This window comes from Gossypium arboreum, chromosome 8 (assembly GCF_025698485.1).
Source record: "Gossypium arboreum isolate Shixiya-1 chromosome 8, ASM2569848v2, whole genome shotgun sequence".
NCBI lineage: Eukaryota > Viridiplantae > Streptophyta > Magnoliopsida > Malvales > Malvaceae > Gossypium > Gossypium arboreum.
Window position 1 is genome coordinate 3,771,331 of NC_069077.1, and position 13,115 is coordinate 3,784,445.

General features: G+C 32.5%; 1 protein-coding gene and 1 long non-coding RNA gene across 2 annotated transcripts; one reads left to right on the forward strand and one right to left on the reverse strand.

The window, feature by feature from the left end:
* Positions 1 to 1,601: 1,601 nt before the first annotated feature.
* LOC108469513 (protein VAPYRIN-like) lies at positions 1,602 to 3,533 on the forward strand. Its single transcript, XM_017770389.2, has one exon. The coding sequence runs from the start codon at positions 1,689 to 1,691 to the stop codon at positions 3,303 to 3,305; it is 1,617 nt and encodes a 538-aa protein (XP_017625878.1). The 5' UTR covers positions 1,602 to 1,688; the 3' UTR covers positions 3,306 to 3,533.
* A 7,900-nt stretch (positions 3,534 to 11,433) lies between these two features.
* On the reverse strand, positions 11,434 to 12,452 carry LOC128296372 (uncharacterized). The gene is made up of 2 exons (XR_008286978.1): positions 12,326 to 12,452; positions 11,434 to 11,638 (listed from the first exon to the last, which is right to left on the reverse strand). It is a non-coding gene; the product is annotated as an uncharacterized LOC128296372 (long non-coding RNA).
* Positions 12,453 to 13,115: the final 663 nt, after the last annotated feature.

Below are 13,115 nucleotides of genomic sequence, written 5' to 3' on the forward strand. Positions count from 1 at the left end.
CATGAAAAGTCCTTATTCAAGTGCTTTTAAAAAAGTTTAGCTCTTATTTGATCATTTTGAAAAGTTTCGTCTTTATTTGAGCATTTTTATAAAAGTTTTTAGCTCAATTGGCGTAGTTTCTATGCAACAACGAGAACATGAGTTTGAGTGCATTTAAACATGCTTTCTATTCGATTTAAAATTTGGGGAGGGATTACGGGTAGAAATAGGCATTGTATTGAATAATAATGATGATGATGTTTAACCCTTATATGACTATTTTGAAATATTTGATCCTATTCAAAGTAAGTATTTTTTTATAACATTAATCTCATTATAGATTCTTATCATATCTATTTTTTTTTTTTACAATACCTAGAACTACTTATAACTCCTTCCAACCCTTAAATAAGAAGATATACTTCAGCACACTCTAACCCATGTCGTCCTGCACTGACAACAATACTGATGCCAATCGAACTAAGATATAAATAAATAAACAAATAATTAAAATATAATACAATATAAAAAGATATGAATATTATATAGAAACATGAAGATATTAAAATCTATGCATCAACCTTTACCATGTTTAAAATTAAATATAAGCATATGCATACAATTATGCTTAAAACTAATACTAAAAGAATACAAAATACATGAAAGGAAGTGTTTTAACTTATTGTTAAAGACATTTGGAAGGTTTCACAAATTAAAAGTAACTTTGGAAACATACTCCCTATGATGATTCCTTCTGTCTATTGTAATTTAAAATGATGCTTAAAAACATACTTTATTCTAACCATGCTAGCTTGTTCCTTGTAATTAATTGTATGGAAATGTTAATTAATGTTTAGTGGCTCTAAATAATCTAAATCAAATTATGATTCTTTTAGGAAAAAAAATCATCTTGGACCTATTGAAAATATTTACCAAAGGAGGTCAAATTGTGTTATTAGTTTCGGTATTATGTATAAATTTTGGATTCAGTCCTTCTATTTTTTGAATTTGAAATTTTAATTTTAATCTAAATGTAGTAGTTAAAACTTAAATCCATTAGGCCAAATTCTGCAATCGGTTGTGCACTATGCATAAGTTGCGGATTTAGTTCCTATATTTTTAAAATTTGAATTTCTAATCTTCATTGCTAAGTCTATTAACTAAAATGACGTAATTTGTTGTTTTTGTGCTAATATGCTTGTTACTAGAGATTTTCGGATATAATAGAATTGAACCTAATGAATTTACCGGTTATTTATTCGGGATTAAAATTTCAAAATTTAAAAAGTACATGGACTAACTATACAACTTTTGTATAATATAAGGACTTAATAGTAAATTTTACCTTATAGCAGAACTGAAAATGACATGCTGGAGTTTAACTGATACAACTGTAACATAAGGAGGAATTATTACAGCAAGGATGCCGAATAGAACAAGTCTTACCATTGTTTTTAACACCGCCATTTGGCAATCTCTCGTTTAAACCCGGTCCGGTCTTTTCATTCTCCTTTTAAATACTAGGATACCTTTCTTCTTCACTTCACTTTTTTTTTCTCCATTTTTCTCTTACTTTCATTTGGTTTATGATCTTTGGGTCTTGATTTTCTCTAAAAACCCACCAAGAAAAACTGATTTAATTTGATTTCCATGTATCAAAATTGAACGAGGAAAGAACAGTTTAATCTACCTAGCTTGCAAGCAAAGATATGGATAGGCTTATTTCTTTAGAGCCATCTAACCTTGTTGTTATCGGGGTTGAACCAGGCCAGAAATGTTCCGGCCAGCTCACGCTTCGCAACGTTATGTACACGATGCCGGTCGCGTTTCGGATCCAACCGAGGAATAAGGACCGGTACACGGTGAAGCCGCTCACGGGAATTGTAGCGCCACTCGGGACGGTAACTGTGGAGATTGTGTATCATCTCCCTCTAGGTTCGTTTCTTCCGGATTCGTTCCCTTGCAGTGATGATTCTTTCCTCTTGCATAGCGTGGTGGTTCCAGGAGCTGCGATCAAGGGTTCGATGTCGAGTTTCGATGCCGTTCCGAATGATTGGTTTACGACGAAGAAGAAACAAGTGTTTGTTGATACTGGTATCAAGATCATGTTTGTTGGTTCACCTGTTTTGGCTCAACTTGTTATGGATGGTTCCATGGACGATGTAAGAGAAGTACTGGACCGGAGTGACCCGGCGTGGAATCCAGCCAATTCAGTTGATCAACAGGGAGAAACCTTACTCCATATTGCGATAGCTCAGAGCAGACCTGATATTGTTCAATTACTGCTTGAATTCGAGCCCGATATTGAGCTTCGTAGCCGGTTAGGTTCGACCCCGCTTGAGGCCGCTGCAGGGAGTGGTGAAGAATTGATTGTTGAGCTTTTGTTGGCACATAAGGCTAGCACAGAACGGTCCGAGTTGTCTAGTTGGGGTCCGATTCACCGAGCGGCGGTGGGTGGCCATGTCGAGGTACTCCGACTTCTTTTTCTTAAAGGGGCTAATGTTGATGCCCTTTCAAAGGATGGCAACACAGCCTTACATCTAGCAGTTGAGGAAAGAAGAAAAGATTGCATCCGTCTACTATTAGCCAATGGCTCGAAACCAGATGTTCGCAATACGAAAGAGGGTGACACTCCGTTACATATCGCGGCCGGATTAGGAGACGAGCAAATCGTGAAGTTGTTGCTTCAAAAGGGAGCAAACAAAGATATTCGGAACAAAACAGGTAAAACTGCCTATGATGTTGCGGCCGAATACGGTCACGTACGACTTTTTGACGCGCTCAAGCTTGGTGACAGCTTGTGTTTCGCTGCTCGAAAAGGTGAAGTGAGATCCATCCAAAGGCTGATCGAAAACGGTGCGGCAATCAACGGAAGAGATCAACATGGATGGACAGCCTTACATAGAGCCTCGTTCAAAGGAAGAATCGATGCCGTAAAGACACTGATCGATAAGGGAATTGACATCGACTTAAAAGACGAAGAGGGATACACTGCTTTGCATTGTGCTGTCGAGTCGGCCCATACTGATGTGGTAGAATTGTTGGTAAAGAAAGGAGCAGATGTGGAAGCAAGGACTAAAAAAGGTGTTACCGCCCTGCAAATTGCAGATTCATTACACTATGCTGGCATTAGCAGGATACTAATCCATGGCGCTGCAACAAAAGATGGTATGCCTCGATCTACTTTGCCAGTTTCGGTACCATTCGGAAATGGAAAATCGGGAAAAGAAATTGAAACAAAGACAGCACCGTTGAAGAGGAGAAACTCAAGGATGAGAGGCTTGCGCGGTAGCTTCGATAGATCATTACCATTGGCAGTGGTATAGGAAATTTTTTTCTTGCTTCATCACAAATCTTTGAGAACTTAAATGGATTCTTTTGATTTTCGAGTATAAATAATATATATATGTATATATATTTTGGAAAATAGTTATTCATCAATTGGACATGTTCATTGTAAGTAATTTACAAATGAAAAATCAAACAGTGTAATAAAATATGTGATTTTTTATGTTTGTATAAAAATCGCTTTATCTATCAGAATAACAAAATCAGATATTTAAATTCCAAATCATCTAGTATTTAGTTTTTGTTTAATTTTATAAATTGAATATTTAAATTTAATTTAATGTTCAAAGTGTTATGAATATTTTATTATTAATTGGATGTTCATTAAGATTAAGAGAAATTTTGAAAAAAATTAAGATAAGTTTGATATACTTTAGGAATAGAATAAAATTTTATTATTATACGTAAAATGTATACTTCTTATGTCTATAATATATATTTTTATTTTTTAAGAAAAGACTATTATTCATAAATATCATGAGCAATAATAATACAAAGGCATGACATATAATACAAACGATAAATAAATCATTACAAGCTAATGCATAAATGCTATTGCTGCAAAGTAATCTAAAAAAACGAGATGAACGAATTGATAGTGCAACATTGGAATAATTCAAAAACACAATAAAAAAAAAATCAACCTTAATCAAATCGCTGAAATTCACATTTAGAATTGCTATAATCAAATCAACTTGACGATAGACACCAATCAATCAAAAAAAAATTGTCAAAAGTATCAGGAGACTCTCCATATCAATGGTGCACAAAAGGTTAAGTCTCAGATGACCTATCATTCTCCTTATCATCTCGAATCTATCACAATCACTATGATTTATCATGATAAAGTTTTTCAAGAATGGTTCCTAATAGATCTAGACCAAATCATTCGGCAGCATCTTTATATTGACAAAAATAGATAAAATAAAACTATAAAACTGTAGACATAATAAAACAACGAAATAAAGTGGATAAAATAAAATAAAAATAAAAATCACAATTACATCTACTTTTAAAAAAATTAAAAATAAAGTGGATAAAATAAAAATTATAAAAAAATGAACAAAATAAAATCATGGAACTGTGCATAAAATAAATCCACAAAATTGTGGACCAAACCACGATAATGTTGTATTAATATGCATATGTGAAATATTTCTAAGCCAACTTTTAAATAATTTTAAGGTAAATGTGTGTCTTAATATGCATATGCTAGTCACGTATACATTTTGAATCAACTTTTTTCTTCATTTTGAGTCAACTTTTCATTAGAATAATTAATGAAATTAACATAAATTGCTTAATTTATTAACAATATAATTTGAATGATATAATTTGATAAATAAGTGATTTAAAATGTAAATCTTTTAAGTTAATCAATTTTAATTTCATTGACATCGATATTCTTGTCCGTACAAGAGAATATAATTTTTACGCTCAAACTTTTTATCTTTTATTTAAAGATAAAAATGTAATCATATTTAATTATAAATATTGTATCAAAAAGTAAATCCTCAAACTTACATCTATATAAAGATAATTACTATATTATAAAAATAATTAAAAATTATCATAAATCTATTTTCAACTTAAAATTAATATACACACAATCTTTTTATATTAATTATGAGATTTATTTCAAATTAAGCATCACATCTAAAAATCATAATTGTGTTTTTAAATTTATAAAGCTTTCATACTAATTTTATTTTTGCTGAAATTTGGTACACCTACTTACTTTTTTAATGAAAATATGCGATTAAAGTAATTCTGTTATGAAAATAGGTTTTTTTTTTGTAAATTTTAAATAAATATTTTAAAATTTTTAATTTACCATTTTATATATTTTTCTTTTTATAATTTTTATTGATATCGAATACAAATAATATTTTTAGTAAATACACGAAAAGGTATAATAAAAAGAAAATGATTAAAAAAAAGGAAAGAAAATTTGCCATTAAGTTTATTAAGGAAAAGGATTAAAATCAAGCTTTTGTGGATGATATCATCAAACCATGTGTATAAATTTCATAAATTATAATAATTGGATCCACTTCACCTACCCATCCGACAAAACATGTTTGGGATATATCAAATTTGTTGTATAATTTCCAATTTTATATTTATATTTAAATTACCAAAACATGTAAATTTTCTAGCATGCCAACTTTAGATTCTCTTGTGCTCTCTGAATATAAAAAATTATATGATACGAATGACATGAATAAAAAATATTGATATGATATAAATATATAAAATATTACACAACATAAATTAGTAATACAACAAAATTTATGTATAAAACTTTTTTATAAATATATATAACATATTGTCGAAACCATTTTTTTCGTTTTTTTTTTTAATTTAAAAATGATGGATCGACTTTTTGGAAAGCGAAAATGGAGTCGCCACCAATCTTTTCTTGTTTAGGTGTGATCGGATCACCTAGAAATTTGGGTTGTTTTAATAAAATATTTTAGTTTACTAAAACAATGATTTTGGTCTACGAAAATATGAGAAAATAAGCTCGGGAGTTGGTTACGTATGAGGAAGGATTAGCACCCTCATTACGCCCAAAATTGGTACCAAATCGATTAAATACTGTCCTTTTGTCTAAAATTAAAAATGTTTTTGAAATGTGGTTCTTGTTAATAACATTTGAATAACCCGAGTCCTTTGCCAAAAATCTTCTTGTTTCGACGTTCAAAATTTATAATTGAAAATAACAAAAGGATGCCCAACTGTTTGGTCCAACGAAAAATCGATACCCATTTCAAGAGGGCACGATTCTCAATTTCCAAATATTGACCATTGCCTCACATTGGAAGATATGAGTGAAATTCCGAAGAGACATTCGATTATTTTGAACAAACGGGAGATTGCAACCCAACACGATAGGGCACTATTCCCCGAATTGCCAAACATTGAACATTTTTTTCATTTTAAAGAGTTTTTAGAAAATGTGAGTTAAATTCCAAAGGGATCTTCGATTGTTTTGAACAAATGAAAAAGCGCAACCCAGCACGATAGGACACAACATTTCAAATCCTCGATACAAGATCATTTTATAATTTCCAAAACTCATGCTTTTGAAATTTCAAAAGGATATTTAGTTATTTAGGTTAAACAAGAAAAATTGAAACCTAGCAAGTTAGGGTACTATTTTCTTAAATTTCTTAAATTCGAAATATTGCCTTATTTTTAATTTGAAAAAAACATGGACGAAATCTCGAGAGAATATTTATTCGGTCAAACAGAAAATCAAAACCCAACACGTTAGGGCACAATTTCTCGAATTACCAAACACGAAATATTACCTCGCTTTGAAATTTTATTTTTTTATTTTTTTTTAAAAGGGAGTGATAATGGAAACAAACTTGCAACGTATTTATTCGATTCATTTGAAGCAAAGAAAATGAAATGAATAATTTCAGGCAAATAGGTTGATTTCAAGCAAATAGGTTGGCAATCTCAATCATAATATAATACATGGGGATGCAAAACAAAGTAACAAATATGGAAAACATATATCAATAATATATTATACAATTTTTTGAAAAGTACAAACACGAAAATTGAAACATGCCCAATGATAATAATCTTACCACATACACTATTTAACGTTTCTAACTAATGGTTAAATAAAAATCTATTTTAAGAAAAATATTTTAAAAGGTAATAAAAATGCTAAAACAAATAAACTTGGAATGAACAATTTAAAAGTAGCTAAATTATATATATATATATATATATATATATACATAAACAGATAATACGTGCAAAAAATTTACAATAGATCGTAAAATAAATAAAAATAAAAAATAATACATAAAGTATATAAAGTTTAACATATAAATGAGCTTCAAAATAAGTATTATAAGAGGAAATTTAAAGTTAGTGTTATGCAAAATAATTTAAAAACCAAGATTCAAAAATGTATATATGTATATAATATATATTATGTGCATAGCAATAGTAATGTGTACCTATATAAAATTTTAAAACGAATAATGTACATATTAACAAGTTGTAACATAGATGAATTATATAAATGCAACCATGTAAGAATATACAAAAGAATATAAGAATGACATACTATATAATATAAATCAATAATTATACAAAATAATTTGAAACAAGATTTACTTACCAACAATTAACAAGATACATAAAGCATAAAACTTAATATAAACATTGTATATAAAAAAATAGTAATATAGGCAAGTGTTTGAAATAAACAAAGTATAATTTAAAATTGGGAATAAATGGTATACATAAATAGATTTAAAGGAAAAATATAAACATGTTTGCAAGGGAATTCAAATAAGTAATTCAATTAAATTATGTATATATATATATATATATATATATATATATATATATATAATAAAGAAAATAAAATAAAATAAAAAATGAAAAATGAACAAAGGGAATACAAGAAATTAAAATCAACCTTTTTTTGCTTTGGATTTTTGATCTCTATGTGAAAATACAATGTTTTTTTTATCCCTCATTCTCCTTTACATTTAGTTTTATGATGGTTTTTATAGCCTTGTTACAACATTTTTTTTTATTATTTACTATCTTTTCTTTTTACAAGTGGTAGACAAAAGAGGACTAGGGCGGCGCTTAAGGCGGCACATAGGGTGAAAAGGTTAGGTTTTTTTTCTTTTTATTCATTTTTTATTTTTTTTATTTTTTATTTTGGGTTGTATTTGGGCTTGGGGTATTTTGGGTTTTAGTTGAGTTTTGGTATTTGGGCTGTGATTTTATTGGGCCCCGGGCAAAATTTGGGTCTTACAGCTGCCCCTCTTTGCTCATTGCTGTGTTAACAAGAATAGAGCAAAGACTATAAAAAGACCAATTTTGCCCGGGCTCACCGAGTCTTGAGTTCTTGATCCTTGATCTTCTTTAAATGGCCTCTTGACGGCTTCAATCTGCTTCACTGCAACTTAAGAAGGCGATATCTGCTATCTTTGATCTGCTCCCCGTCTAATACAGAGACGCCAAATCCGTTATCTTCGATCTGCTCTCCGCCGCTACAGAGACGCCAAATCTGTTATCTTTGATCTGCTCTCCACCGCTACAGAGACGCCAAATCTGTTATCTTCGATCTGCTCTCCGCCGCTACAGAGACGCCAAATCTGTTATCTTCGATCTGCTCTCCGTCGCTACAGAGATGCCAAATCATCTTCGATCTACTCTTCGCCGCTACAGAGACGTCAAATCTGTTATCTTCGATCTGCTCTCCGTCGCTACAGAGACGCCAAATTTGTTATCTTCGATTTGCTCTCCGCCGCTACAGAGACGCCAAATCTGTTATCTTTGATTTGCTCTCCGTCGCTACAGAGACGCCAAATTTGTTATCTTCGATCTGCTCTCCGTCGCTACAGAGACGCCAAATCTGTTATCTTCGATCTGTTCTCTGCTGTTACAGAGATGCCAAATCATCTTCGATCTGCTCTCCACCACTACAGAGACGCCAAATCTGTTATCTTCGATCTGCTCTCCGCCGCTACAGAGACTCCAAATCTGTTATTTTTTATCTGCTCTCCGCCGCTACAAAGACGCCAAATCTGTTATCTTTGATCTGCTCTAAGCCGCTACAGAGACGCCAAATCTGCTATCTTCGATCTGCTCTCCGCCGCTACAGAGACGCCAAATCTGTTATCTTCGATCTGCTTTCCACCGCTACAGAGATGCCAAATCTGTTATCTTCGATCTGCTCTCCGCCGCTACAGAGATGCCAAATTATCTTCGATTTGCTCTCCGCCGCTACAGAGACGCCAAATCTGTTATCTTCGACTTGCTCTCCGCCGCTACAGAGACGCCAAATCTGTTATCTTCGACCTGCTCTCCGCCGCTACAGAGACGCCAAATCTGTTATCTTCGGTCTGCTCTCCGCCGTTACAGAGACGCCAAATCTGTTATCTTCGATCTGCTCTCTGCTGCTACAGAGACGCCAAATCATCTTGGATTTGCTTCAACGTAAACACGTGAAAGCCAAATCAGCTATGTCTTCGATATGCTCCCCGCCTAATATAGAGATGCCAAATCATCTTGGATCTGCTTCAACGTAAACACGTGAAAGCCAAATCAGCTATGTCTTCGATCTGCTCCCCGCCTGATACAGAAATGCCAAATCATCTTGGATATCTTCAGCTTGTTACCCCACTGCTTAGCGGGTTAAGACTTGTGAATTCACCGATTCTACTGCACTGTCCTCTGAGGAACATGATCTATAAAATCAGTTTCATGTATCTATGCTTATGCCAAATAATTAGGATGCTATGATTGAAATGAATCAAATGCTCCTAACTAAATGTGATGCTTTATGTCAAATAATTAGGATATTATGAAATGAATCAAATGTTCTTAACTAAATGAATGGTTATGAATGTAGAAATGTTATGAAAGTGATTCCTTTTTAAACGCTTAAAGTATCATTGTTCATAGTTCATGCGGGTTCCCTCATTGATGTACTATCGCGTCTTCTTGCTTAGCTGTTATCTTTGACAGAAAATTTGAAGAAATAGTCATAATTTGGACTACTCTTTTCCCAATGTTTTCCACTTTTAAGTCTGGTTAGTTTTGACTAGTGGCCCTATTTCAGGTCATTGTACTATTTAGAGACTTTCCAGAGTAATATGCGTAACTTCTTTTGTGTGAATATGATAAGTCCAAAAATCATGATTTCAAAAAAAATGCTCGAAAGAGATTATCATAATGGACAAATGGAATTTTATTAAGTAAAATTTGATGTGAATATATAGGATAACAAATCTGATAAGGTGTAAAAAAGGTGCCCCAGATATCGCAACACGAGCTTCACTATTCTAATTTTTCGAAGACTCTTTCGAGCTAAATGTGTGTTCAAAAGATCCCCCGTATTTTGTTGATGCCCCAAGATGTACTATTCTTCCTCTTTGAGGACAAGACTACCACATGCCCCACATTTAAAAATTTAGCTGCCCGATTTTGGGTTTTCAACTCAAAAACCCCTGTGGTCTCAAAGTGCCATTTTGCGGGTTTTCACCTTGGCGTTTCCATCTTTTTTTTTTTTTGGTCTCAAAGCGCCCTTTACGGGTTTTCACCTCAGCCTTTCCTTTTTTAGGTAAAATACTTCTTGACGGCATCCGAATTTACGGGATAGGGCAGGTTTTTACTATCCATCTCGGCTAGAATTAATGCTCCTCCGGAGAAAGCTTTCTTCACCACGTAAGGCCCCTCCCAATTAGGCATCCATTTTCCTCGAAAATCTTTCTGTATGGGAAGAATCTTTTTCAAAATCAGGTCTCCCTCGTGAAATTCTCTAGGGCGAACCTTTTTGTCATAAGACCGCATCATTCGTTTTTGGTACATCTGACCATGACGGATAGCTCTTAGTCTCTTTTCCTCAATCAAGTTCAATTGATCGTATCGAGACTAGATCCATTCTGCTTCGTCCAACTTTAACTTCGACAGCACTCGAAGGGATGGGATGTAACGCCCCCTTTACCCGAGACCGTCGCCGGAGTCGAGCACGAGGCATTACTAAACTTATTTGAGCACTTAAACAAATTCAAACAATTTATATCACACTTTCCAGACAAGCTGTCCAACTGCGTTACAGATGCAAAAAAAATCATATCTCGAGTTACAAAACTCGAAATCTAAATCCGTAAATTTTCCAAAAATCTAGGCTCATATATCTACTTACTAATTTTTTTCTAGAATTTTTGGTTGGGCCAATTAGTACAGTTTATTAGTTGAAGTCTCCCCTATTTCAGGGTTCGGCTGCTCTGACCCCTGTTCACTACGAACAAAATTTCTCCATGTACAGAATTCAAATAACCAAGACGTTTATTTCTATTAAAAATAGACTCAATAAGGAATCCATACATATATAGAATGACTCCTAATTAATTTTTTATAATTTTTAATGATTTTTACAAATTAGAACAGGGGAGTTTAAAATCACTCTGACCTTGTCTCACAAAAATTCAAATATCTCCTGATATGAAAGCCTTTTGCTTACACCGTTTCTTCTATGTGAAACTAGATTCAATAAGATTTAATTTCATATTTTATTAAACCTATAATTATATTTTTATGATTTATGGTGAATTTTCAAACTCAGACTACTGCTACTAACCAAAAACTATTTTAGTACAAAATGTTGTTAACTAGTTTATAACATCTTTACTTCATTTCATTTAAACTCTATACATGCCATATAAATCTTCAAACATAAAACAAAAGCTACCGGAATTGATCTGGATAGTGTGCTTTGTTGTGTTGATCCGATCTACCCACTTCACTTCAAGTCAATCTACATAAAAATATTAAACACACACAAGTAAGCTTATTGAAGCTTAGTAAGTTCATAGGTTAAAAGTAATGCTTACCAAACATAATATTTCCAAACAATACCAAAACACTTACTAAAGTTTCTGCGATTCACAACCATTGTTATAATAATTCACATAGTTGAGCTCAACAAGAATAACTACTCAATCTCTTCCATTTGGATCACTTCTCTTTTATTTCTTATAATCAAATTAGGAAACGGCTTACGAAATTGAGTACGTCGTTGCTCAATGCCACGATTCACAACTCAGTATGGTTTTCCTCATTGAAATACCATACTTACATTTTCAACTCGGTATGGGAAATGCCATACCTACATTTCTTAACTCAGTATGGATTTGATAATACCATACCTACATTTCACAGCTCAGTATGGATAATACCATACTTACATTTCACAACTCAGTATGGATGATACCATACCTACATTTCACACTTTGCCATGGAACAACCATGGTCTTATCCGTCAATTCATCACACGTCACGATACGAACGTACTCAATCCTGCGTTTTTCCTAATTTGCATTTCCACATTTATTCTTTCATTAACAAAATCTACACAATCCCACAACAAATTCAGTATATAATAACACATTATAAACTTCAATCATTCACAAATAAACATCTAAATTCAACCATATGAACTTACCCGGCTAATTTGTAGAAGATATTGAAATTTAGGGACTATTCGCAACTTTTTCTTTTCCTCGTTCTTCTTTTGATTCTTGATATGATGTAAAAATATGAAAACCAGCTTTCTCCAGACCTTCTATGGCTTTTTGGCTGAGAAAATATGAAGAAATGTCTAGATTTTTCAATTACATCATTATTTAACTATTAACTTTTATCTATTTCCAATTTTGCCCCTTGTTCACATTGTTTTCTTGCTTATTTCATACCCGAACCGTCCAGCCATTAACCTTTGGGTCTAATTGCTCTTTAAATCCATCTTTTTAAATACTTAAGCTATTTACTCACAATTTAACAAATTTTGTGCTATTTTCAATTTAATCCTTTTTAATTAATTAGCCATCCAAACGTTAAAATTTTCTAACGAAACTTTAATACTAACTCAATGACACTCCATAAATATTTATAAAAATATTTATAGCTCGATTTTCAACTTTGAGGTCTTGATACCTCATTTTTGACCCGTTTGACCTAATAAATTCTTTTAATTCACTAATTTCACCATTTCACAAATTCTTCTAAATTCTTACTTGACTCATAAATATTAAATTACTATCTTGTTCAATCTTATTTGTCGAATTTAGTGATCTCAAATAACCATTTCTGACACCACTGAAAATTAGGCCGTTACATGGGATCTCGACTTCGATTGGCAAAACTGCTTCCATTCCGTAAACTAAAGAGAAAGGCGTTGCCCCAGTTGAGGTTCTGACTAATTTTCGATAAGCAAAGAGGACAAATGGTAACTT